Genomic DNA, 25,240 nt, shown 5'->3' on the forward strand with positions numbered 1-25,240 from the left:
TGACTCCATTTCTGCAACTTCATCTTGCAGATTGATAACTTGAGACTGAGCTTGTTCAAGTTCTACCTTTGTTTTGTTGTTGTAGTCTTCCAAGGCATCTACCTGGCTATTCAAGGCATCTCTCTCCTCTTCTAACCGTCCTCTCTCCTCCGATTTTCCTTCCACCTGTTCCGTCAAGGCACTTATTTGTGTTTGCAAGTCATTTATCTTTACTTCTTTCTCTTTTTCCACTTCTTCAAGCTGATGCTGCAGCTCCTCTTTTCCTTTCAGAAGCTTCTCTCGCTCCTCTCTCAACTTCTGCACCTCGCTCTCCTCCCCCGTACTTGGGGATTCTTCAAGCTCCTTCCTGGTCTTCTCCAATATATCTGATATCTTTGCTTTCTCCCCTTCCAGATGGCCCACCTTCTCTTTGTAATCCTGCTTCAAGTGAGTCACTTCTTCCTCAAAAGCTACTCTGTGCTCCTCGCTTTGCTGGAGCTCCCCTTTAAGTTTCTCAAGCTCGGCCTCGATGCTGTTTCTACTATTCTCGCTTTGGTCGGATACGTTATCATGGAAGACGTCGTCGGGTCCTTGAGCATGGACAGGTGCAGCCATAATCGGCTGAATCAGATCTTCAGAGACACCCGAGATTGTTGTACCTTTCACATATTCAAGTTCCAAAATCAGCTCGTTATTTTCCGCCATTAATCGGTCTTTCTCCTCTTGGTACGCCGCTTCATTTTGTCTCATCTGAGACAGCAGCGCATCTCTAGCCTCACTAAGATCTTGATTCTCACCCTGCAACTGTTTCAGCAACTCGCTGTGATCATGATCTTCCCCGATAAGTTGCTGTTGTTGCTCCAGCTTCCTCCTCTCTTCGTTCAATTTTTCCGCAAGTTCTCTTTCGTTTGCCTCTTGCATTTCCTGTCTTAATTTCTGCAATTGCGTGATGAACTCTTTCTCTTTCGTATCCTTAAGACTTTCAACCTTCTGCAGATACTGATCTTCCATCTGCTGCTTGAATTCTTTCAGGTTATCATGATATTCCAATTCCACCTCCTTCTTCAGCCGATTTTGTTCTCTATCATGCTCATACTTCAAATCTTCAATTCTTTCTTCATAATCCTCCTTCAGTTCCTCCTCTACTTTCTTCCTCAACTCGTCCAAATCAAGTCCATCGTCCTTCCCATCTAAGACGTCCGACTTGGACTTCAGTTCTTCTAAGTCAGTTCTAAGTTTGTCAATTTCTTTTTCACAGTCCGATTTTTCAGATCTAAGCGAATCACTTTCCTGATCCGATTGCTCCAATTTAGAATTCAATGAACTGGTGGCTTCATCATGATCAGATTTTAACTTGGCCACTTCTTCCTTGTGATTGGATTTCAATTCTTCCAAGTCAGTTCTAAGTTTGTCAATTTCTTTTTCACAATCCAATTTCTCGGATCTGACAGATTCTGTTTCGTTAGCAGATTGTTCTAATTTTGAATTCAAGGAACCGACAATTTCTTCCTGATCTGATTTTAATTTGACTAATCTTTCCTCGTATTCTGCTTTCAATTCGAGATCTTGTTTGAATCTCCTTCGTGGTTTTCTAAGAGAGCTTTTAAAGAAGCAACCTCTATGGCGTGAGCATCTTGCAGCGCACAATTATCCCTGCTAGATTCACTCAATTGTTTTTCAAGTTCGGCAAGCTTTGCATTGTTTTGGTCAACAAGGTCATCAACATTGACTTGATGTTGGCCTTCTAGCCTCTGAAGCTTGACCTGGTGTTGTTCTTCAAGCTCGCCAAGCTTACTTTGAAGCTGATGTTCTTGTTGTTTACTCAAAGCTTCCAACTCTTCCGCGTGATCTCCTTTCAGATTTTCCAGCTGCTGTTCATAATCATACTCAGTTTGCGCGAGTTTCTCGGTCAAGTTCACAAGCTCCTCTTCATTCCGCTTGTTCTTGATCTCCTTATCCGAGAGATCCTTTTTCAGATCTGAGATTTGTTTTTCCAAGTCTTCAGCCAGTCTGTTGGTGTCTGCATTTGCAGTGACGTGTCGTTCCAGATCCTGAACCTTCTGCTCGAGAATGTCTTTCTCTTGCTGATACCGATCTTGCAACTGTTCCTTGATCATGACAATCTGGTTGCCGTAACTCTCGTCCAACTCAGCCTGAAGTCTTGCCAAACCATCGTCGCCCGATCCCGAATCCGGATCGATGTCATTCTCTTTTAGCTTCTGATGCAACGTCATGATCTGTTCGGCGCTACGCCTTCGTACGTCTTCTTGCGCTTCTAGGCTTGCTGCAAGTTCTTGAGTCTTTTGAGCGTAGCGCTGAGCTAGCGTTTGCATCATGGTGTCTTTCTCGGTAATTGTTTCTTGCATAGCTACAACTTCATTCTGTGTTCTGGACAGCTCTTCCGAGAGACTCTTGGGGGAGCCATTCTGACTCTTGAGAGATTCTCCTGCCTGTAATGAGCAATAAACAAACAATGTTATTCTTTATATTGTATTTTTAGCCTGTTTCAATTAACACTGCTTAGTACAATGTGTCATCCCAAAAGTGCACAACAGAATCAATATGATAATAATTACACCATTATATAGGGCAAATTGTAATTTGTCACAGCTGCACATATAATCCATATGTGCAGCTCAACATGTATCCAGGATAATTTTCAAGGTAACATAATAGGAAGTGTATCGTTGTTGCAGGGTCTCAATTCCGTGTCAGTTTGCGAGAATCAAAAATCATCCAAGTCGCTTTATTACTTACTGCATGATTCAGTGAAAGAAATTGATTCTCGCAACAAATGTTGTGAGAATCATTACTAGAATCGATTTGTTGATTCTCGTCCAATTTGAGGACCTGTGTTGGACAGGAAACCCTGTTATTGGCCCTGAACATGTTTAAAGCAAAACCTCCAATGTAATCTCTTGGCAGTTTGTTTTAAATATATTCAAGGGCCAAGACGCTATGTTTCAATCAAAGAGATGACACCCAAAGAGGACCAACTCAGAATTGCCCCATACGTAACACTATGATAAATCTACAATATTGGTTTACATGCACGTGTACCTCTGGCATTTATCGATAAAGCCTGACCTCAAACAATAGTTTTTGCCTTTACAAAGGTTTTCGCATGCAGCTCTTAGCATGCATTATGGGGAAAATTAACCATGCAACTGCAAAGATAATAAAATTTGACTTTTATTTTAATTGCTTATGTCCATGAGTAAAACCCTTTCAACCTACTTTAGTTGAGACTGTAGGTTGTTCATCTATTCTTGGACTCCCAAGATGCTGACCCTGTATGACATCTCTTTCTTGATCCACACAAACAAACAAACAAATAAACACACATGCACAAGAACATCAAACCCTTTGAACCTACTTCTGAGAGTTGAGACTGCAGGTTGTTCATTTTATCTTGCACTCCAAGTAGCTGGCCCTGTATGGCATCTCTCTCTTGTGTTCTCTCCTGAAGGTTGGTGGAGATCTGACGGATGATGTCATCACGCACCTGCAAGGCTTGCTGGAACTCACCAATCTGTACAAAAAGTTATCAAAGTAAATTAGATGCAAACCAGGGACCATGATTTTTTATTGAAGCATTTTGCTGAAGGAGGATATTTTCCATTTTTTGGACCCTTTCAATTGTCAATATTTCAAGGGGTATAAAACACTGCCCAGGGGGTATTTTTTTTTCATTTTAACAATGTGTGTCTCAATTTCACTGAATTTGTTTTCGCCGGGACGCTCAAGAACCTAAAAAGTGGGTGGAGGGATGCGGACCGAACATTTTCGCTACTAAATACTACTTATTACTACTGACTTGTGTAACTAGCCACAGCCATAATCCCATGGTTCCTTCTCAGAATGATAAGGGTACTTTTTTTGTCGTCTTTCTCAACCAGATGAAAATAACGGGTTTTTCTATATCAAATCATTGAATATGTAGAGATTTTCAAGATTTTTTGACTTTTCATTTTGCATTTGAAGGCGTACAGAAAGTGCGTCAACGCATAAATATGTGTGATTTGTGTGTTAAAGTAAACCCTGCCAGGTACCAAATGTGTACAAGGATCATTCAAACAGGTTTGCCTCAACCCTTATTTCTCTTCCATTTTTAGCCGCAACCCTCGTCTCTCTTCATTTTGAATGTGGTAGGTAAGGTAAAGTCATGCCTGAGCAATGCTCACATGTCAAATTGCCCATCTCTTTTTCCTTGGGCAAGACTCCCCTAAATAAAATTGTTGTGGTGAAGGGGAGGTTGTTAATAATAAAGGGAGGTCTTAATAATAGGAAACTTTTTGCATTTTCTGTGATTCCTTTTCTCCGATGAAGGTACCAGATGAAGCAACTTTCCTGTTATGCGCAACTATAGAAAAATTATTTAATTTGTGTACATCATGAACATTCAACTATGCTTGTTACTCCGCCACTGATCATGCTAATACACAAGCATACAATGCTACTCTACACATCCACTATTAGCGAGGCTATCTGCATGCAACAGCTTACTACGCACGGCCACGCAAAGAGTATGTTCCACAATGTACACAATTTAAATTTTTTTTCTATAACCAATCACATGCTGCGGGGAGTTGATCATCTGACGCGAACAAGTATTTTTATCTCGGACTCTGATTATACTCACCTTCAGATTATATTGTTGAATGGCGGCTTGATAGTCGGCTTCTTTCTGACCGGATAAAGCTTGCTCCTGTGAAAAAACAAGTCTTGAAACTTTAAAATGTTTTTTCCACAACACGTGTATTATGGTCGAGCCTAATATAATAAGGTATGATTAAAGTCACAACTTTCTCACTTAAATACAACATTGGCTTTGCAACACTGAGATCTTGGGAACGATGCCTGGTGCTAATTTCCCTTTTAAAAACTTGTCTTTTTTAATTTTTTTTTGAAGTTGGGAAAAGTTTCCAAGTCTAAAACATTGGTTTACAGGTTATAATGTTCACTACAGTATTTTGAAAAGACCTTTCGCACTGGCTGACGGCATGTCCTGATCATCCTGAACTAGATCACACCTGCATCACGCGATGTCACGTAGCTTGTTTGGCAAATGAGGTGTTGATGCAATGATGACATTATTCAGAACAGCACTTCCTTATCACCCTGCAAAAGTCTTTACAAAACACTGTAAATAACATTTAATAGTTCTATAGATAGATAGATAGCATACCAGCAAGCAATGTCTCTGTGCTTTGTATGCAAGAATTCTTGCATGTTCACAAAGATTGATCGTTCTATCGACGGTGTCTAACAAATCATGTGCGCCAATGCGAATGAGTATTGTGTGCCTCCCCATTTTTAAAACAAAAGACACAACAAATACACGATAACATGTGCACATCGTGCAGCAGACATAGCAGTTTTGTCCACCGCACTTCATGGAATGATTGGCCCTCGTTAACTTATGATGCCAGACTTTGCCAGTTGATGAATCTTCCATAGTTATTTTTAGCCTATGGTTCTATATGAAGTCCTAACCAATAAAATGCCCAGGTGCAAAATGTGATACACATCACTGATGCCTTGTGTTATTGTTATTATCAATTTATATTGTTAATATAAGTGAAGACCAAATTAAAAAGACTAGTTTGCATCGGAGGTCAGGACAAAAGGTGTGGCGTGACTGATTACTGACCTGTGCAGTACACCATTTTTAGTCTGATTGACAGGACGTCATACGCTAACAAGTCTTTTGAATTCGGTTTTCAATTACAGTGGCCCCCTAATTAGCAATTACATAGTATCTCACTACATCAAATAACACTATCAATACAAAAATGCATAAGGCAGCCTTTAGATATATCACATTGTGCATCCAAACTCTTCAAATATTCCCATCTGCTGATGACGGCAACAGGTTCTCTGCTCATATTTCTTACCCGGTCACTCCCTTGTCCATCAGCACCATTCTGCTGCTGTTCTTGCTGTTCCTTCAATGTTTCATTCTCCCTCTGTAACTGGTCCAATGCTGTCTGCTTGCCCAGCAAGGTTTCCTCAAGGTGATCGATGCGTTGCCTGGCATCTTGGAGTTCAATGCGAGCAACCTCTGCATCCAGACCACTGGTATCAGAATCCTGGATGGGGGAAATGGTAAACAAGCACATTTAAATATGCATGTAATCCAGGAGATCAAACAGCTCTGAACTTGATCAAGGAAAAAAATATGTTTCAAAGCTGCTGCACACATTTGTTTTATGGTGCACATTTGTCTTGGAGTTTTACAAAATAAAGTAGATCTGCATTCCGCATTGGATTTTAAAATCTTTGCCAACATGTGGTATTATAATTTTGCATGATGAGTCAAAGATATCAGCAATTTTTTATGGTATGATCATCAATTAGCCAATCAGAACTTCCATATACACTTGAACCACTACTAGTTTTAAACAAAGAGGGTCCCTCTCCAAATGCATGACCTATTCATTTACTTTTCTAACTTCAATGTGTCTCGAGGTATCCTTACATTAAACTGTATTATACTATATGAAATCATGGTATTCTGGTCTGCCCTACTCTGTTTAAAACATGCTTTAAAGCATTTTCAGAATGCCTCATCATTCACCTCATCAAGTACGCCCCTGCCCCGAAGTCACTCAGATACCAAAGTGGTATGCATGCTCGTCCCAGCACCCCAACAAGGCCAAAAATCAACCCTTTTTCGACATTTTTGGGGACGAGCATGCGTACCATTTTGGTATCTTGATAGATCCCCCTATACACCGTATGTTTGATATTATCGTTATTATATACTTACATCACATAAGTCATCAGTAGCAAAGGATCTTTGATCACTCTGTGTTCAACAAAATAAAAACAAGACAAAAATTAAATCTTTAATATATCAGGATATAATATCGGTCACATTTTTGTTGCTAAATAAAACTTTCCAAGGTTACATTTACTACAAGGATGATCTACTGATAAGACTGATAAACAGAAAGTTATAACCTGACTGAACAGGAAACAAATACTACTTCCTAAAGGCAAGACACACTGCATTGATAACAAACAAAACACTATGTGTATCTGCAGTAAGTACCAAGCAGTGTGGATGGTGGGGATTTCAAACTGACCATCATTAAGACCATGTCAACAGCACTACGTTGAATAGAAGCATCACGTTACTATGCAATAACTAACTGTTAGTTCGTCAAATAATCACTTCGGTAAAAATCTAAAAGTGAAAACAAGAACCCTTAATTTGTTTTCAAAAGTATGTTTGCAACTCATACCAACTGTTCAGAGCACTCGCTGTAGATGTGTTGATATTGTTGTGCAATGAAACAGTTTGATCCGCTAAGGTTCAATCTCATCATCCTAGTCAGAAGGTTTAGACAATGATTATTTTATTATTTATACAGGAGCATTGAAAAGGGGGATATCTTAAATATCTGTCACTTCATTCCATTTGGGGGTGCTTATTAGGGGAGAGGCAATAATTAGGTTGGATACGGAATATAAGTAAAGAATCATGCTTGTATATAATGTATGGTATTCACAGCATGAAGGTACGGTGGAAGTGCGATAAGCGGCATACACAGGGCCATTTCCTCCATACAAAAACTGGTTTCCTGTTTCCTACCTGAGAAAATTTCTGCTTTTACACAATTTTTTACACAAAGTATACATTTATATAATAATTACAATTTCAATGTCTACATTGTTAACTTCTGAAATTTGAATACTTTATACAGAATATATACATGTACTACTTCAGAATTTTAATATATAATATGTTCCCAATACATGTACTTCCCACTATAAATTTTCTATTATATCCTCTAAGATTTCTTCAGGTTTGCTTCATAATTACCATTTGAACAAATGCAAGGGAAAGTGTGCTAAATTAGAGCATTTACTTGCAAAAATCATTAAAAATATATATTTGTAGATAAGGTTTTATTTTCATGGAGAGGGAGGAGACAGTATTCTACGGGTGTGGTCATGGGGGAGGGAAACAAATATTCAAAACTATTTATGGTGGTTCAAATGACCTTATTTTCAGTGCCATGCAAGCATTCTTATGTGGAGGGGGAGGATCTGTCAAAAATTCTGCCAGATGGGAGACCCAAAAAAAAAAAAAAAAACCCTTATAATAAAAAGAACAATCAGTATGAAAGTGTACTTTATTTCAATACAGAGCTGCTAAGAGTTAAATCATTATCTAACTTATAATTTACATTTTTTGTAGTCACTAATTAATGTAGAAAATTGCCTCCAAGTATGACACATGATGTAGTGCACTCAGATTATATTATTAAAATTTAAAAGTTTTCATACAAAACTTTATAATCAATTTTGAATTTCAAGTTCAAATTTCTTCAATGGGGTTATAAACATTTGTATGGCAATGACCACTTGCCATACGTACTTCAAATATTTACTAATTGTCAATATTGAAATTACCATTACATGTATGCATAGTCTTATAGGTGCAACTAGACGTGTGTATTTTGTACAAATCTCTGCCATTCAACAGGTTACACATACAGATTCACTCGATAGTTAGCACATGTGCTTACTATCGAGGGCTTTTGAAAACGAAAAAAAAAAAAAAAAAATGAACAGCGCCATCCACAAAAGTGACAAAAGTGTAAAGGGTTTTGAGCAAATCATCGATACACGTATACATGTAGCTATATACGAACAATTAACCCTACGAATTTGTGTGTTAACTACATTAGCTCAGTTGGTAAAGCGACAGACTTTGAATCATCTTAAGAAGAGCGAACTGAGCAGGAGTTCGAGGCTCGTTATAAACTTTTCCGTTGCTTTATTTTTATTTTGGGGTTTGAGCTTTTCTTGATAAATTTAATCTTTGTTTTTCATTTTGTTTCTTTATTGTTTTTTATTTGCTTTATTTTGTTTTGTTTTTTCTTTTCTTTTCTTTTTTCTCCTTTCTTTCTTTTTGTTCTATTCATACTGGGGTCATGGGTTATTTATTCAAAACATACCTATATGGTCATTTTCACAGTAAAGGGTGTAACTTTTGATTTTTAGGGTCAAAATTTCAAACCACTTAAACATGTTTCTGTTTACTGAAATCATGCATAGAAGCAACTTAAATTCCAGTAAAATAATGTTTCAAGGCTTAAACCTTTTGATTTCTAATAAAAAATTTGACATTTCCATAACATTTTGGTTAAAATCTAAGAAAAATGTATTTTACATAAGCTCAGAAAATTATGACATGAAAGCTGGAATACATGTGAAATCCCATTCCAAAGTAAGTCAGCAGATATAAGTTACATTTTATACCATGTTTTGCTATGTTTATAATTGCAGTTTTTAATTTTTTTTACATAAAGTGTCATTTACAATGGAAATTTCCCAACCTTAAACATATTTTTAAAGTTTTAATTGGGTTCCTAAAATAATTTGAATGTCTAACTTCATGTACAAATACTACTTGATAAAAGGAACCTCCCAGCCAAGTTTCACAGAAATTGGAGTTATTTTTTAGAATTGGCAATTCAAGCGATTTGTGTTTCGGAGGCTTCAGTTAACAACACAGGTGATTATAAAAGTAAAATATTTGGCTAACTACTGCAAGTTGACATGAAAAATAGGTAAAAATATCACAATTACCAATTTTCATGCTTTGCTTCTAAGTATTGATTTTCAGTTGTGACAAAAATTAAATTATCACAGCAAGTCATTTTTTTGTTTCGGAGGCTTCATGTTAACAATGGTTAAACATTGCAGAAGTAGTTTTTTTGAAAACAACACTGTTGGGATCATCTAAGCTGTTATTTTCTTGTGTGTATTGAATCAATGATTCTATGCGGCAGATATTGTAGATTTATAACATGTTAACTTTTTTACCCATTTGTTAAGTATGGTGTTTTTGCCATGTGAAGCCTCCGAAACAGGCTTTTTGGGTATACAGTATATTTTTCAAACATTAACCATAATATCAACATTTTTTTTAATTTATGACATTCTGCACATATCAAGTAACAATTACAATGCAGATATCAGTATGAAACACCAATTTAGATATGCATAGATGATAATTAATCTTATTGTTGTTTCGGAGGCTTCATTTGTTTCGGAGGCTTCAATTGTTAACGGAAAGTTTGTATTGGGTCCCATTTTCAAACGGTGATATATATCTCCACGATTTAAAAACAAGTGACTTGAGGATCTACTTTGCTACATTTTGATAAATAGATTGGATGAGCTCTTTTATTTATATTTGCCCAAGCTTGCTGAACAGTTTGTTTCGGAGGCTTCAAAAAAGTTAACGGAAAAAGGGCTCTTTGAAGTCAAGATTTTATAAAAATCTTATAAGCTTGCAAATCAACTAATTTTTGTTACCCATTTCAAGTTAAGATATCAACTGTTATGAATCAAGAAGAAGTGAAGAAATAACCAAGAATTATGAACCAAAGCTATACCCACAAAGTTTGTTAACAATTGTTAACGGAAAATGAAGCCTCCAAACGAAAAATATCGAAATCCGGTTCTCAAAAATACAGGGCTGTTCACAATTAAATCTAATGTGGCAGTGTTTACTGAACATATGACCATACTTTCAGGATAAGAAAAATTATCCATGAACTAACTGAAGAAAACACAGGGTTTTACAAAAATGTTACTGTTTTTTATAGTTTTTCAAAATGGCAATATTAAGTACATTTAAGCCTGCTAAAACTAAACGCAGTACAGTAACTCCCAAAGATGACTATGCTACCCAAGGTAGCTGCTAACTAGATGACTTATGTGGCCAAAAATCATGGAATTCTGTGGCTTTATTAGAACACTAGGGATCAAAATGTTAAAAATCCAAAGTTACACCCTTTACCGTGAAAATGACCATATACGAACAATTCAACCTGCAAATGTATGTCTGAACCCCATTAGCTCAGTTTGGAAAACGCCAGACTTCGAGACTCGATGAAGTTCAAATCTGTTCAGTATTTCACTATTTAGATTTTTTTTCTCTGCCATGTTTGTTTTACATGTCTTTTTTTTTTTTTTTTTATATAGGCCTACATTTGACAATTCTTGAAGGTTTTTTTGTGGGCTTTTTATTTATTTATTTATTTATTTATTTTTACCAAAGGAACAATTAGAGATCAGTTGGATTAAAAGTGGAGTGGTTACATAACTCCTTGGTAACTGGATCACGCACCTTTTGAAGGCAAATAAATACGCTCATTTCGTTCTAATAGACAAAGTGATAATCGGATTACACGTAACACTTCGCTGGCGAATAATTGGATCAACTTTAAAATTTCACCCCTACATCCAATTTCATGCATTTCTACACCCATGCATGCTACACCTCAATGGCAGACATAGCTGCTGGGACACAATAGAACAATAAATGGCGTTGAATGCCAACTTTGAATGCCGACTTTGTGTTGCGATCATATCGATCGTGGTGCAGAACTCAAAAGCGTGATCCAGCTGACAGTGATAATCGGATTACACGTAACATTTCCCTGGCGAATTGTTACGCATAGTCGTGCTAAAAGTCGGTCGATACATGTTGAACTCAACACAATTCAGAAATACGCGATTTTGCTTTGAAAATTCTCGGTCAAATAAAAAACTTTTTTTTTTCAGTAATGTTGAATAAAAAATGTTGAATAAAAAGATAGTTCTTGGATATACATTTGAAAAAAATCCCGGTGTTAAAATTAGGCACGAAATTGTTTCCTGTTTGATTTTGATAGGACTCAGCTTCACCTAGACTGCGGAACTTAGTCCTCAACGATAGTCAGTCATTTATCTTTTGGTCATTATATGACTATCATGATACATCTCCGAGGAGCAATTTCAGACAATTGCTTGGGATTACTGGGGCAGAGGTTAATTGAATCCTTTCATGACCACTGATGCATAGGGTCGCATGTCACAAATAGGTCACCCAAAAATGGAGGAGCCGTAACATGAAAATGCTTTCTTCCCACTTCAAGTATGATTTATTCTAAAAGTATGATACCTATTTTAGATAGTTTGGTGTCATTTTGTAGATAATTATGTTCTTTGTCAAATACAAAAATCCCCAAGTCAATTGGACAACTACTTTGAGAGTTATACTTCAATATGTAACATGTGTCAATGGAGGAGCAGGGGTGGGTGAGCCCCATAGGGTTGTACACAAAATTGTGAAAATATGGCAAACTTCAAACCTTTGTATCTTAAAAAGTACAACTAGCATGGACCACAAATTGCACATATATCATCCTGGATTGTAAATCTACCTCATAGTAGATCAACTGAAACAAAAGATGTAACTAATTAATTGCCTAATTAATTGCTAATTAAGACAATTTTCCCTATATGTTACTGTACAAAGTATGCACATAATGCTCCGACATTTCTAAATGGCCTATCTCTTGCCTGAGTCACCCTGCTTATTTAAAAGTACACATATTTTTAAGGAAATTTGATGAGGAATTCAATTTTGCTATTAGTTTTAGTGCCAGACATGGAGGAAAAAGTTTTGATTGATAATGTCATACAAATTGTAAAATTATTTTACAATTTTTGACCACCCTGTATGTTTAACACAAGGGATACCAAACTCTTTCTTCCTAATTTGTTTGAAGGGCCCATGTAATGTCTTTCTGAATCCATATTTATTTTGAGCTACATAGCTTTCATAAAAAGAAAATATGGGGTTTACCATGGCAATAAAGATGCTAATTTTGTTGATGTTCCACCCTGTATATTTCTTACCCACCCTGTATTATGATGTTACACTTTGTTGATTTGGCATCCTTGTAATATAAGCTTTTCAGAAATATATACTTTTAATGGTCTAAAATGTATCCATTAAAAGTTGTATTGAAGTGAATCAGAATTGGTGATATTTTTATCATTTAACATTATGTTACACAAAAGATGACCAATTCATGACATGCGACCATAGTCAAGTCTGACAAGGACACTCGGCACGAATTGAAAGACCATGTCACTCTCGACAAAAGAATGCATGCATGTCAAAGGTCATACGACACCAATTGGTGTTTGTTATGCTCTTCAAAATATGTACAGTAGGTCTATGTCTGGTTCCCTTCATTGTAATGTCCTCCCATACTTCTCCAACCCACTTGGTGATCAGAATTCGCCTTTGGCTTGCTGTTATGTCATTGTTGGCGTATTTTGGCCATTTAATCAGGGACTGGAAACAGATTATTGTCAAGCTATTGTTATCAGATTATCTTTTCGACCTTCGATTGTATGCGAGTTGCGCTATGTTTGAATTTTATTATTTACTCATGTTGCCCTACTAAATATAAAAAAAACATCAAAATATTCCAATATCTTTTTAAGTTATGTAAAATTGTGTAAAATGTCTATCCTTTGTCGAACACAATTTCTGTGTAGCATGGAAAATCATTTACATAGGATTTTGAAGACAAAATGTGATAATTTTGTGGAGATACAGAATACTAGAACAAACAAAATTATATTTTTCTGGAATGTGTACACCGTGACGCTTGGTATTCCTACTGATTTCGATACTGAAATAATTCTTAAGATGATGTTCTTTGAAGATTTATGTTGGCATTTCTAGAGTCTGTCATTATAGGCAAACATGTAGGCTCATTTCAAATGTACAAGACAAGCCACACGCTGTGTTGTAACTGTGCTTGATTCGTACCAGGGTCTAATTGATCAACGTATTATTCATGCTTGCTCAACTGAGGATAATTTGTAAACCAGCAACTCGCATGGTACAATGGGTGGAAGCCGTTTACAGTCCCTCCATATAGAGGCCTTGCATGTGACGTATCATCCCGTAAATATGGTGGACTACTCAAATGCATTCAATAAAAGCATGATTGCAATCTACCGTGACAGTTCGTCTCACACACATAACCCTGCACTGCGCTCAAATAGGTTGATGACAACATTTGATTGAATGGACTATAACTACGGTGAAGGACATCGGTTCAAATCCTTTGTCTGGAGCCAATCGATAATTTCATGCAGGGCCTCTATACAAAGTCCCTGATTCAATAAAGCACACAATGTAACAGGCACAATTGAATCGGAGCGATTTTACATGTTACACAATGAGCGTGTTTATAGTGAGACAATCTTTCCGTTATTTAGCTAAACTACCGCGCAGTCTAGATTTGCAATGGTTAGTAAAACATAAACAAATATAGACTGCGTGGCAGTCCAGCTAAATACCGCATAATCTGGCTCACTATAAACACGCTCTTTGTTTTTTTATTTTTCTTATTGCACAAAATCATAAAAGTATAATGGATAAGGTTAAAATTATAAAATGCAAAAGATTTCTTTGCAGTTAAAAAGCATGTCCATATCACGTTTAAGTCGCAGTTATTGTGTCCTTGATGTAAAAGCGAAGTCAGTATTTTGAAATAGACTGCATGAACTCAGTCTTCAATGATAGTCATTTGATAGAAGGGAACCATCATCAGAGCCTTTGAAAAATATGGAATTTCTGTAGCGTGTAATGGCAAAGAGGACCATGACCACCTCATTTTAACATTGAGGGCATACCCAACTACATTGTTGAATAAACAGCCCATGACCCCAGTATGAATAGAACAAAAAAGAAAGAAGAAAAAGAAAAGAAAAAACAAAACAAAATAAAGCAAATAAGAAACAATAAAGAAACAAAATGAAAAACAAAGCAAAAAAAGATTAAATTTATCAGGAAAACCTCAAACCCCAAAATAAAAATTAATCAACGGAAAAGTTTATAATGAGCCTCGAACTCCTGCTCAGTTCGCTCTTCTTAAGATGATTCAAATCCTGTCGCTTTACCAACTGAGCTAATGTAGTTAACACACAAATTTGTAGGTTTAATTGTTCGTTATAGCTATGTGTATCGATGATTTGCTCAAAACCCTTTACACTTTTGTCACTTTTGTGGATGGCGCTGTTCATTTTTTTTCGTTTTTGCACGTTTTCAAAAGCCCTCGATAGTAAGCACATGTGCTAACCATCGAGTGAATACGGTATCTACCAAAAGCTTTGTTCAGACGGGCTTGGAGTTAAGTTTGTGTTGAAACACCAAGCTACCTCAGAGGTAGCTTGGTGTTAGCGCCCGTCTGATCTAGTATTGTGTCAACATCAACAATCATGAAGCATAACATGACAGATTTACCACTGAGAAATCTCTGTGGTTGTGCACTAACACTGAGCAACTGCTGTACGTAGTACTTTAGAGTTAACAACCATGAGGAGTGACCGTGTGGACAAGTATCCCCTCCCACTACCTGACCTCACGCTAACATGGAGGTAAGCTGCCATCTGAACAAGCCCCTAGTCATATAATCAAAACTTATGCACACAAATTATATTTCTGATGCAGATTATTTCTGTACATTGTACCACTGATTATCAGTACCGGTATACAGTCAAACTATTTGCTTTAAAAAAAAAATTAAATGCACACTTACAATATAGACTTAATGAATCATTTCAAGTTTTGCCTGATCCTGCCATCTTTGACACATGTTTATTATATTATAGCATTATATAATAAATAATAAGATTAAGTACCGTACTATAAAGTATGATATTTTAGTGGCATTAAAATTTTGCATTTTGGACAGAACACATGTTAATTGCAACATGAAATTTTTGGCGAATTTGTACAAGGTCTACATGATAGGAAGAAAAATATTTGTGTGCACATAAAATTCACGAAAATCAACTGCACTCGTGAAATTTGCTTGCACACAAATATTTCATGCTTTACATTACACTTCTGCTGTAGTTGTAATTAGCATAAGTGCGTTCATGAATGCATACATGCACTGAATGCATGTACATGTCTACTGATGAATAAACCCTATGGGGAAACTCAGACAGGATGTAGACCCCTACGTAATGTACAGAGTCACACTGGACAGTGTAAGAAACAGGTTGCTGACTCGCACCTACAATGTAGTTGAGCCAAGACCCCGGCCAAGACATGTGTGTACACACAACATACAGAGTGGAGAGTACTATAATTATGAAGAAAACAAAGTTCATATTTTAATTCTGAAATCTTCAGAAAGCTAAAACAATATTTCCAACTAACTACAAGAATGAAACTTCTTGATGTACTGCTAAATGGGACCCTAGGATGGATACAAGGGCTTAGCAGTTAATTATTAACTTGTGGGTCATATTTTAATTCTGAAATCTTCAGAAAGCTAAAACAATATTTCCAACTAACTACAAGAATGAAAGTTCTTGATGTACTGCTAAATGGGACCCTAGGATGGATACAAGGGCTTAGCAGTTAATTATTAACTTGTGGGTCATAGTTTAATTCTGAAATCTTCAGAAAGCTAAAACAATATTTCCAACTAACTACAAGAATGAAACTTCTTGATGTACTGCTAAATGGGACCCTAGGATGGATACAAGGGCTTCGCAGTTAATTATTAACTTGTGGGTCATGATACGGTCATGTACAGCAGTGAGGGAAGCTTTCCCCCTATTGGACATCATTCCCCTGGACATCATTCCCCCTCTTCATTCCCCCAGAAAAGTCACCTTTCCCCACTTTCCCCATGAAAAATTCCAGCTACACAACTGATCATGCAAGCAGAGATATGTGATATAAGTTGGACATTATGGAGTCATACATATAGTCCAGCACACATGCATGTAATTTTTGGCCAAATCATCTCCGCATTGGTACTCACATCAAATGACGGCACTGGTGAGATCAAATCGGCATGGCTACTGCTCACAAAATCACTGCTTGCAAAGCTGGAATCTCCTGCATCAATGGACTCATCATCGCTGATTCTTCCCTTCAGGCCACCATCATCATCAGCACCAGTGCCTCCTTTCCCATTGGTGCCATCTGTGGGCGGGGCTGGTTCCGTTGCTGGAAGCTTATTGCTGTCTTCTCCAGGAGCTGTGGGTTTCTTCTTTTTTTTCTTTGGTCGTTTGTCATTGGAAGACTTCTTTTTTTGGAACTTTGCCAGCTGTGAAATAAATTATAATAAATAAACATGAAAATTGGAGTGTTCCTAGTTGATTGACATTTTATAGTCTCCTACGGCTCTGTGGTAGCAAAAGAATGTACATCTCTTGCAAGCAGGCTCTAGACTGTGTCTATTTGCCCACTGGTCAGTGGTTACCATGAAATAGCTCCCTGGTCAGGCCTCGAAATAAGGAGGGCCCTTGGGCCCCTGAAAATCAGTGAGGGCCCACAAAAGATACATCCAGCGGGCCCGCCTGAATGGCCCCGCAAAATTTGTGGCAATTTTTATCACTTACGGTAGTAAGCTTACTGAAGAATTCAGCAGTCACGCAACACTAACAATCACCCTACTATATCCGGGACTGGCCACACGTTTTGAACTCGCCACCCAAAAATGGTGGTGTTGTTACGCTTTTCCAAATCGAGACTCGTTCAAATTGTTATATCTCTGCTTAAACAAAAGGTATTGAAGTGTGTTTGGTGTCATTTTGTAGCTATATAAGTGCCCTAACAGACCTCCAAAGGAGAATTGTTTATCAGCTAAGATAGTGGAGTTAGAGTTGTTTGAGTTCAGAATGACCGAGGTGGTGGATGAGGCGGTGGCGGATGAGGCGGTGGCGGTATGTGCAAAGTCTATGGGAAATATAGATTTTGTGTGTGTGCGTTGAATCAACTGATCATATCTTTGCATCCATATGGGCTACAGACATGGTTAAGAACTCTTTTGAAAGATTATTAATTCTGCTAATTGTTTTTAATCATTTTTAACTCTTTATGATTGGTTTAGTCTATAAAATGCTAACTTTTATGTACAAAACTACCCGTTTTCATATTAAACACTGTAGTAAGCAATGCGGATGTCTTCAAAATCTAAAAGTTGCTGTAAATTTTTAATTACTTATCCTATCATAGTCAAAGTTTACATTTTCTGAGAGGAAATTTGATGAGGAATCTAAATATGGACTTACTTTTTTGTATGGGTTAGGGGCAAAATGTTTCAGTTCAAAATATGTTGAATTGTAAAAAATTTGAACATATTTTGGGACACCCTGTATTCGAGATTACCAAACAGCTGTGATTTTTTTACTTCCAAAGTCAGTAGGCTCCCCATAACCTCTAACCAAATCAATGTTGTTTACTTTCAGTTTATAACTGCAAGTTAGTAATAAGCAATGCATTAAATGACCCATTTTTATTTGGATTTTTTTTTATTCCACCCTGTATAACTTCAAGGTCACCCTGTACAGTGAGTTGAAATGTGTATATTTAAATTGCTTTTGCCTTCAGCTTTCCAAAAATGTATACTTTTGCTAGTTTAGGGTTGATAGTTGTGGAGATATTCTAATTTGAAACTTGATTGGTGTAAAAATTCATAATATTTGTGATGTAACGCTAAGGGTGGCGAGTTCAAAACACGTGGCCGACTATATCTTATTCTAAATTCACATTTCAGGAGAATTGAAACAAATTCAAGGTCAAAAACATTGTTATTTATTTTTAAATCTTAAATGATATTTGATAGACTAAACTTAATGTAGGTGCAGCTGTTTTTTACATAAAATCGACAATGTTGTATTTATGGGATTGCACAGTACACCACCATGTTTATTCGGGACCACACAAATTTGTGAGGGCCCTCAAACATTAAAGATCAAGGGCCCAAATGGCCCTCAGAAATTCTGGCTTATTTCGAGGCATGTCCCTGGTGTACATGACCGGCAGCTACATTTAAGCTAACCTGTCTCTTGGCAAATAAAGTCTTTATATCTCGTGCCCTGCAGGGAGCCGATTTGCCGGCAAAAAACCTATTTTTGTCGGTAAAAAGTTATTATTTTAAAGCCATGATTTCTCTGTGTTACAAAATGTAAAATCTGTGTTACAAATTGGATGATTTCCGTGATTTTCCGTTTCCACTATAAAGTACTGAAAAGTTAAAACAAACATGCTTTAAAAAGACATATTTTGACTTGCCCTTTACTGTATGGCCAGACTCTTGCATCATAGGCCTATAATGATTAATATAATGGATTGTTTAATGGTTGATTACTGCTAAATAAACATTTTTGTTTTATTTTGCAAATCAACAAAAGTTAGACATTTTACACAGTTTTTCACTATTTTGTGGCATTTTCAAATTTCCGTGAGCAAACCCAGAATTCTGTGAATTTGTCTGTTTTTCCGTATCACAGAGAAATCATGGCTTTAGTTATTATCTGTGATTGGATTTTATATCAAATATCGCTCATTCTACAAAATCCGGTGCCAATAGCCTTTTTTCCATTCTTTGGTCCACAAACACTTTGTCGAGCATTTAGGGCATCAAATATGTTGTTTTTCTGGTAGAACTCAACGAGATCTACACGGACATATATGGTCATTTTCACGGTAAAGGGTGTAACTTTGGATTTTAACATTTTGATCCATTGTGTTCTAATAAAGCCACAGAATTCCATGATTTTTGGCCACATAAGTCATCTAGTTAGCAGCTACCTTGGGTAGCATAATCATCTTTGGGAGTTACTGCGTTCAATTTTAGCAGGCTTAAGGTGGTTCGAAAGGCAAGGTTTAGGGAAATCATGAATTCCAACATTTTTGCAAATATCTCCAAAACCTTTCATGATACAATCTCAAGTGAGTTTGTGCTTATGTAGGGATATCTTGGCCATGTTATGAAGGTAATAAAACCGTTGCCATGGTAACCAACTACCAAGCAGTCACTATTGGCTTCTGACCAATCACATTCAAAGTTGGTTTTTTTCATTTTTTTTCGCAAATCACTTCATTTTTCCCAATAGAAGTATACTCACATGTTGAGTCATGTTCCTGCACACCTCCACTGATTTTCCCGTAAAAAGTTTGTAAGTAATATGGAATTTTTGGCCAAAAAACGAAAATTTCACTTTGACCCCCCCTCCACTGGGATTTTTTTTTACGGGATTTGAAAATTTTTAACATCAAGGGTCATTTTTTTTTTTTTTTTTTTTTTTTTTTTTAGTGGAGCGGATCTACCGGATTTTGTAGAATGAGCGATATATTCATGAGGATATGAATACTGTAAGGTCATGAGGGCAGTACCAGTAATCTACTTAGCCTGTTTTTAGACTAAGTAGATATGTGAAGCATATGTGAAGCATATAGGCCGCCTCCTTCTTCATTATTTAATATATAATTGGCCGCTGAGACACAATGAGAGAGTTATCATGGGGACTTAAGTTGAGATTGCCCGAGTACCGACTGTGAACTCAGGTAGCACAGTGGTAAAGCTCTGGACCGGTAATCCAGCGACCGGGGTTCAATCCCCACTGAGTCCTGATTTTTTCTCTCTCAATATTTTCATATGCCAGTTTGCTCAAGCCCCAATCACGCCATTTAAATTATAATTTCTCGAGCTTGCATCGTTTATTTTTCCGATCCTCGCATATATTAATTTGTGTTTCAGATTGTCTTCGCCCTGCTAGGGTGAAGCATATAGGCCGCCTCCTTCATTATTTATATAATTGGCCGCTGAGACACAATGAGAGAGTTATCATGGGGACTTAAGTTGAGATTGCCCGAGTACCGACTGTGAACTAGGCCTGGCATTTTCGGGTAATTTTGTACCCGGGTACCCGCCGCAATTTTCGGGCGGGTAACCGGTACCAAAATTGCACAAAAAAAAAAAAAAAAAATTTTTATTTTTTTTTTAAGTTTTTATTTTTCGGTTTCAGTAGTGTCTCTGGACCTAGACCTAAATGCCAGGATCATTCATGGTTGACCTAAAAAAAAAAAAAAAAAAAAATTCAAGATATTTTGTTATTTTTTATATGAAAATTGATAATTTGTATTCATGTCATAGTCTATTAATGATTTCAAAATGTATTGAATTTGAATGCATTTTGAAATCATTAATAGACTATGACATGAATACAAATTATCAATTTTCATATTAAAAATAACAAAATATCTTGAATTTTTTTTTTTTTTTTAGGTCAACCATGAATGATCCTAGCATTTAGGTCTAGGTCCAGGGACACTACAAAACCGAAAAAGATAAAAACTTAAAAAAAAAAAAAAAAAAAAACAATTTTTTTTTTTTTTTTTTTAATTTCGGTACCGGGAGGTATTTCCTACCCGGTAATGTAATCTCAGGCGGTACCCGTTTACCCGACCGAAAATGCCAGCCTTACTGTGAACTCAGGTAGCACAGTGGTAAAGCTCTGGACCGGTAATCCAACGACCGGGGTTCAATCCCCACTGAGTCCTGATTTTTTCTCTCTCAATATTTTCATATGCCAGTTTGCTCGAGCCCCAATCACGCCATTTAAATTATAATTTCTCGAGCTTGCATCGTTTATTTTCCGATCCTCGCATATATTAATTTGTGTTTCGCATTGTCTTACGCCCTGCTAGGGTGAAGCATATAGGCCGCCTCCTTCATTATTTATATAATTGGCCGCTGAGACACAATGAGAGAGTTATCATGGGGACTTAAGTTGAGATTGCCCGAGTACCGACTGTGAACTCAGGTAGCACAGTGGTAAAGCTCTGGACCGGTAATCCAGCGACCGGGGTTCAATCCCCACTGAGTCCCGATTTTTTCTCTCTCAATATTTTCATATGCCAGTTTGCTCGAGCCCCAATCACGCCATTTAAATTATAATTTCTCGAGCTTGCATTGTTTATTTTTCCGATCCTCGCATATATATTAATTTGTGTTTCGCATTGTCTTACGCCCTGCTAGGGTGAAGCATATAGGCCGCCTCCTTCTTCATTATTTAATATATAATTGGCCGCTGAGACACAATGAGAGTTATCATGGGGACTTAAGTTGAGATTGCCCGAGTACCGACTGTGAACTCAGGTAGCACAGTGGTAAAGCTCTGGACCGGTAATCCAGCGACCGGGGTTCAATCCCCACTGAGTCCTGATTTTTTCTCTCTCAATATTTTCATATGCCAGTTTGCTCGAGCCCCAATCGCTCCATTTAAATTATAATTTCTCGAGCTTGCATCGTTTATTTTTCCGATCCTCGCATATATTAATTTGTGTTTCGCATTGTCTTACGCCCTGCTAGGGAGAAGCATATAGGCCGCCTCCTTCTTCATTATTTAGTCTGTTTTTAGTACGGTATTTTAGTAAAAAATGCAAATTTCAAACGTTTGAGGACTTGTTCTCAAGTTGTAGCAGGTGCCATAGGGTGTCTTGACTGTCTTCAGTGTTAATTGTTTTCATTATAAATGTCACAAAATGTTTGACCTCTCCATATTCATACATTGGTCACCTGTGTTTTCATATATCACATTTTGTGGTGAAAAATGATTACAAATGTATAATGTTTGGAAGAAGTCAATTCATTCAAGGGAAATCTGGATAAAGTTCGCACCACTCATACAGGTAACAAGTGCTATTTTAGGGTCATAGAATTCGCCATCGTCGGCCGTCATGGATGCATAAATAATGCATTGAGTGCTAAATTCGGAAGCTTTATAAAGACTATATCTTTCACTTGTTTGTCGACAAAGATTCGACGTCGGATTCAGAGTTTTGGCGACATGTTGCCAAAAGAAAAATGAAACGATAACAACTATCACTAAATGTTTCGGATTTGAGGTCGGCTAAAAAGTAGACCATTACATTTTGAACAGTTAGTGAGTGAGCGAGAAGTGACCAAAGTGACACTGTCAGCACAACCACAAGTACTATGTAGGTATGCTAGGTGAATTCAAATTTGCCATCAAACTGCATCATTTCATATATCAAATTAAAGCCCTTGAGTAAACAAAGCCAAAACTGAAAACCATTTTTTCATAGCACTTTCCGTAGCAAAGTTACATCTTGTCAAAGATTGACTTTCATCAAAAGTTTCAGCTAGCAAAATTCCCCAAAACGGCATTTCGGGGTGTTTCTAGATCTTAGTCTCATTATGATAGCAGCTTGTTTTAATGGTCCAACTGCTATCCAAATCCATCTAAATTCCATGTGCGAGTGACTTATCACCATAAAAAATCACATATTTGGGTCAAGTGAAGTATATAAAACATATTTATGTACGTTTCCTTCTTCGGCCAGTTGTTTTAAATTTCTATGTAAATATGCATTGACATTGTCGGCGAATTTGGCTGACTAGCAAATGTGTTAAGTATTAAGGTTTGCCTGGGTTACCTATACTAGTACAAGGAACTTATACGATATCCTCATTCACAAACTGATACTATCTGTCCATCGTATAAGCCTCTTACCGTACGATAATGTGGTGAAGGAATATTACACAGTCAAGAATAGGCTCCATCATCTTTTGGTTCTGATCCCTCCCAGTCTCCCAAAACATCAAAATCATTGTACATTTACTTACTTAAGACTGTCCTTTTTCATATAGCACAGACAAAGTAGGGCCAAGCTAAATGTAGGTATCCTAGGTGAATTCAAATTTGCCATCAAACTGCATCATTTTATATATCAAATTAAAGCCCTTGAGTAAACAAAGCCAAAACTGAAAACCTTTTTTCATAGCACTTTCCGTAGCAAAGTTACATCTTGTCAAAGCCTGACTTTCATCAAAAAGATTCATCTAGCAAAATTCCCCAAACGGCATTTCGGGGTGTTTCTAGATCTTAAGTCTCATGGCGATAGCAGCTTTTTTAATGGAACTGCTATCAAAATCCCTCTGAAATTCCATGTGCGGGTGACTTATCACCATAAAAAATTATATATTTGGGTCAAGTGAAGTATAGAAAACATATTTATTATGTAGGTTTCTTTCTTCGGGCACAAGTTTTAAATTTCTATGTAAAAATGCATTGACATTGTCGGCGAATTTGGCTGACCAGCAAATGTGTTAACTAAGGTTTGCCTGGATTACCTACTAAATGGAAATGGTCAAATTTTGGCAAAATATCTCTCTGTGTAATCCTATGTAAGTCCCATATCACATCGTTATCGGCGATCGAGGTTTTTTTTTCTGAAGTTTGGTTGGTGCCCACCAGCGTCATGCATGTGACGTGCCACAGCTAAAATAAGCGACCGGGAATCAGGGATCGTTAAAACGTCAACAAATTTCAAAACACGGAAAGCAGTAAACTTACTGGCGAGCGGTCCGAATTTTGAGCCATAAGTTTACGTGGTGAACTAGGCCCGCATGACCTACATGTATGGGGCGGCCTGGCCCTTGCCAAGGGCCTGAAAATCAATACTGACAATAGCGCGCTACCTGGGCTAGCTATTGTCACAACATCGGATACACAAATGAGAAACCCGCAGTGTAGTCGATCGTTTTACTGATAAAGTTTTTAGTTGTGAATAGAATGATTTGATTGTGAATTCGGAAGCGTCGATGGTCCAGACCAACGAAATGCCTCGCCAAACTCGACAAAACAAAACCTTACCCGTTCACGACCAGCTTGCAATTTCTTCTTTCGTTCATCATCCTCCATCCTAAAACTGTTTTACAACCACTTCTTGCCCTTAAAGGGAAGATTTAGTTCAAAACAAACACCCATTCGATATTGTTTGAAGCGACGTGGAAGTTCTCAATCATTTTTGGCGTAGTTTTACATGTAACGTGCTGATGGTGTAAATAAGTTCAAAACAGCTTTAGCAGTATACTGTTTGCAAACATAGCATATTGTCATATATTCAATAATCTAAAATGTCATTTATTGCTATAATATGAACAGTATTAAATCTACGTACTAATTAATATCTATATAAAATCACTTTACCTAGCTACAAATAGCATAATTCCATCAAGTGTATGCTATATTGAAAATCTGACTAATATTCTCCACCTGCTGTCTGGGAGTATGCATGCTGCCATAGAGATGCCCACAATTTTCGAACTGAGCCATAAAAATGAGGTTAAAAAGTTTCAAGGAATGCTAAGGGATCGTCCAGCAACGTTTGCAGTTTTATTTATTTATTTATTTATTTTTTGTGGGACATGAGCGTGATCAGAGGCACATCAAATTGCATTCTGAATACGAGGAATGTCCTTCTGATATCAAATAATTTGTTGAAATTCCTTAAAAGGCTCTGAACCGGTTTCGACAGTAGGGGAGACCGGCGGCGGGGATGGACGTTACAAAATTGACATTTTGCCATAGGGCCTGCACTTTGGCTCGTTTTTTGCAGGTTTACATGGTCCAATAATCACAAGATGACTGACATGTGGTAACAAAGGAAGCAGTCACTGCAATTTGATTATGTCCCATATGATTGGCCATTCAAGACACCCATGTGAATATATTATAGCGGCCTTTTCAAAATATAATACCTGTTTGCTTGATTGCATTGACAATACCCGGGAACAATAGGCCTACACACAGTATATGCATTGGACAA

The 25,240-nt window shown here is 37.1% G+C and overlaps 1 protein-coding gene across 1 annotated transcript; it reads right to left on the bottom strand.

The window, feature by feature from the left end:
* Nucleotides 1-1,422: 1,422 nt before the first annotated feature.
* Nucleotides 1,423-24,435, bottom strand: LOC140150875 (uncharacterized). Its single transcript, XM_072173023.1, has 7 exons — nt 24,286-24,435; nt 16,638-16,925; nt 6,752-6,790; nt 5,877-6,071; nt 4,622-4,687; nt 3,356-3,511; nt 1,423-2,429 (listed from the first exon to the last, which is right to left on the bottom strand). Exons 1-7 carry the CDS (start codon nt 24,331-24,333, stop codon nt 1,533-1,535), a joined length of 1,689 nt encoding a protein of 562 aa, XP_072029124.1. The 5' UTR covers nt 24,334-24,435; the 3' UTR covers nt 1,423-1,532.
* Nucleotides 24,436-25,240: the final 805 nt, after the last annotated feature.

Source organism: Amphiura filiformis, chromosome 4 (genome assembly GCF_039555335.1).
Source record: "Amphiura filiformis chromosome 4, Afil_fr2py, whole genome shotgun sequence".
NCBI lineage: Eukaryota > Metazoa > Echinodermata > Ophiuroidea > Amphilepidida > Amphiuridae > Amphiura > Amphiura filiformis.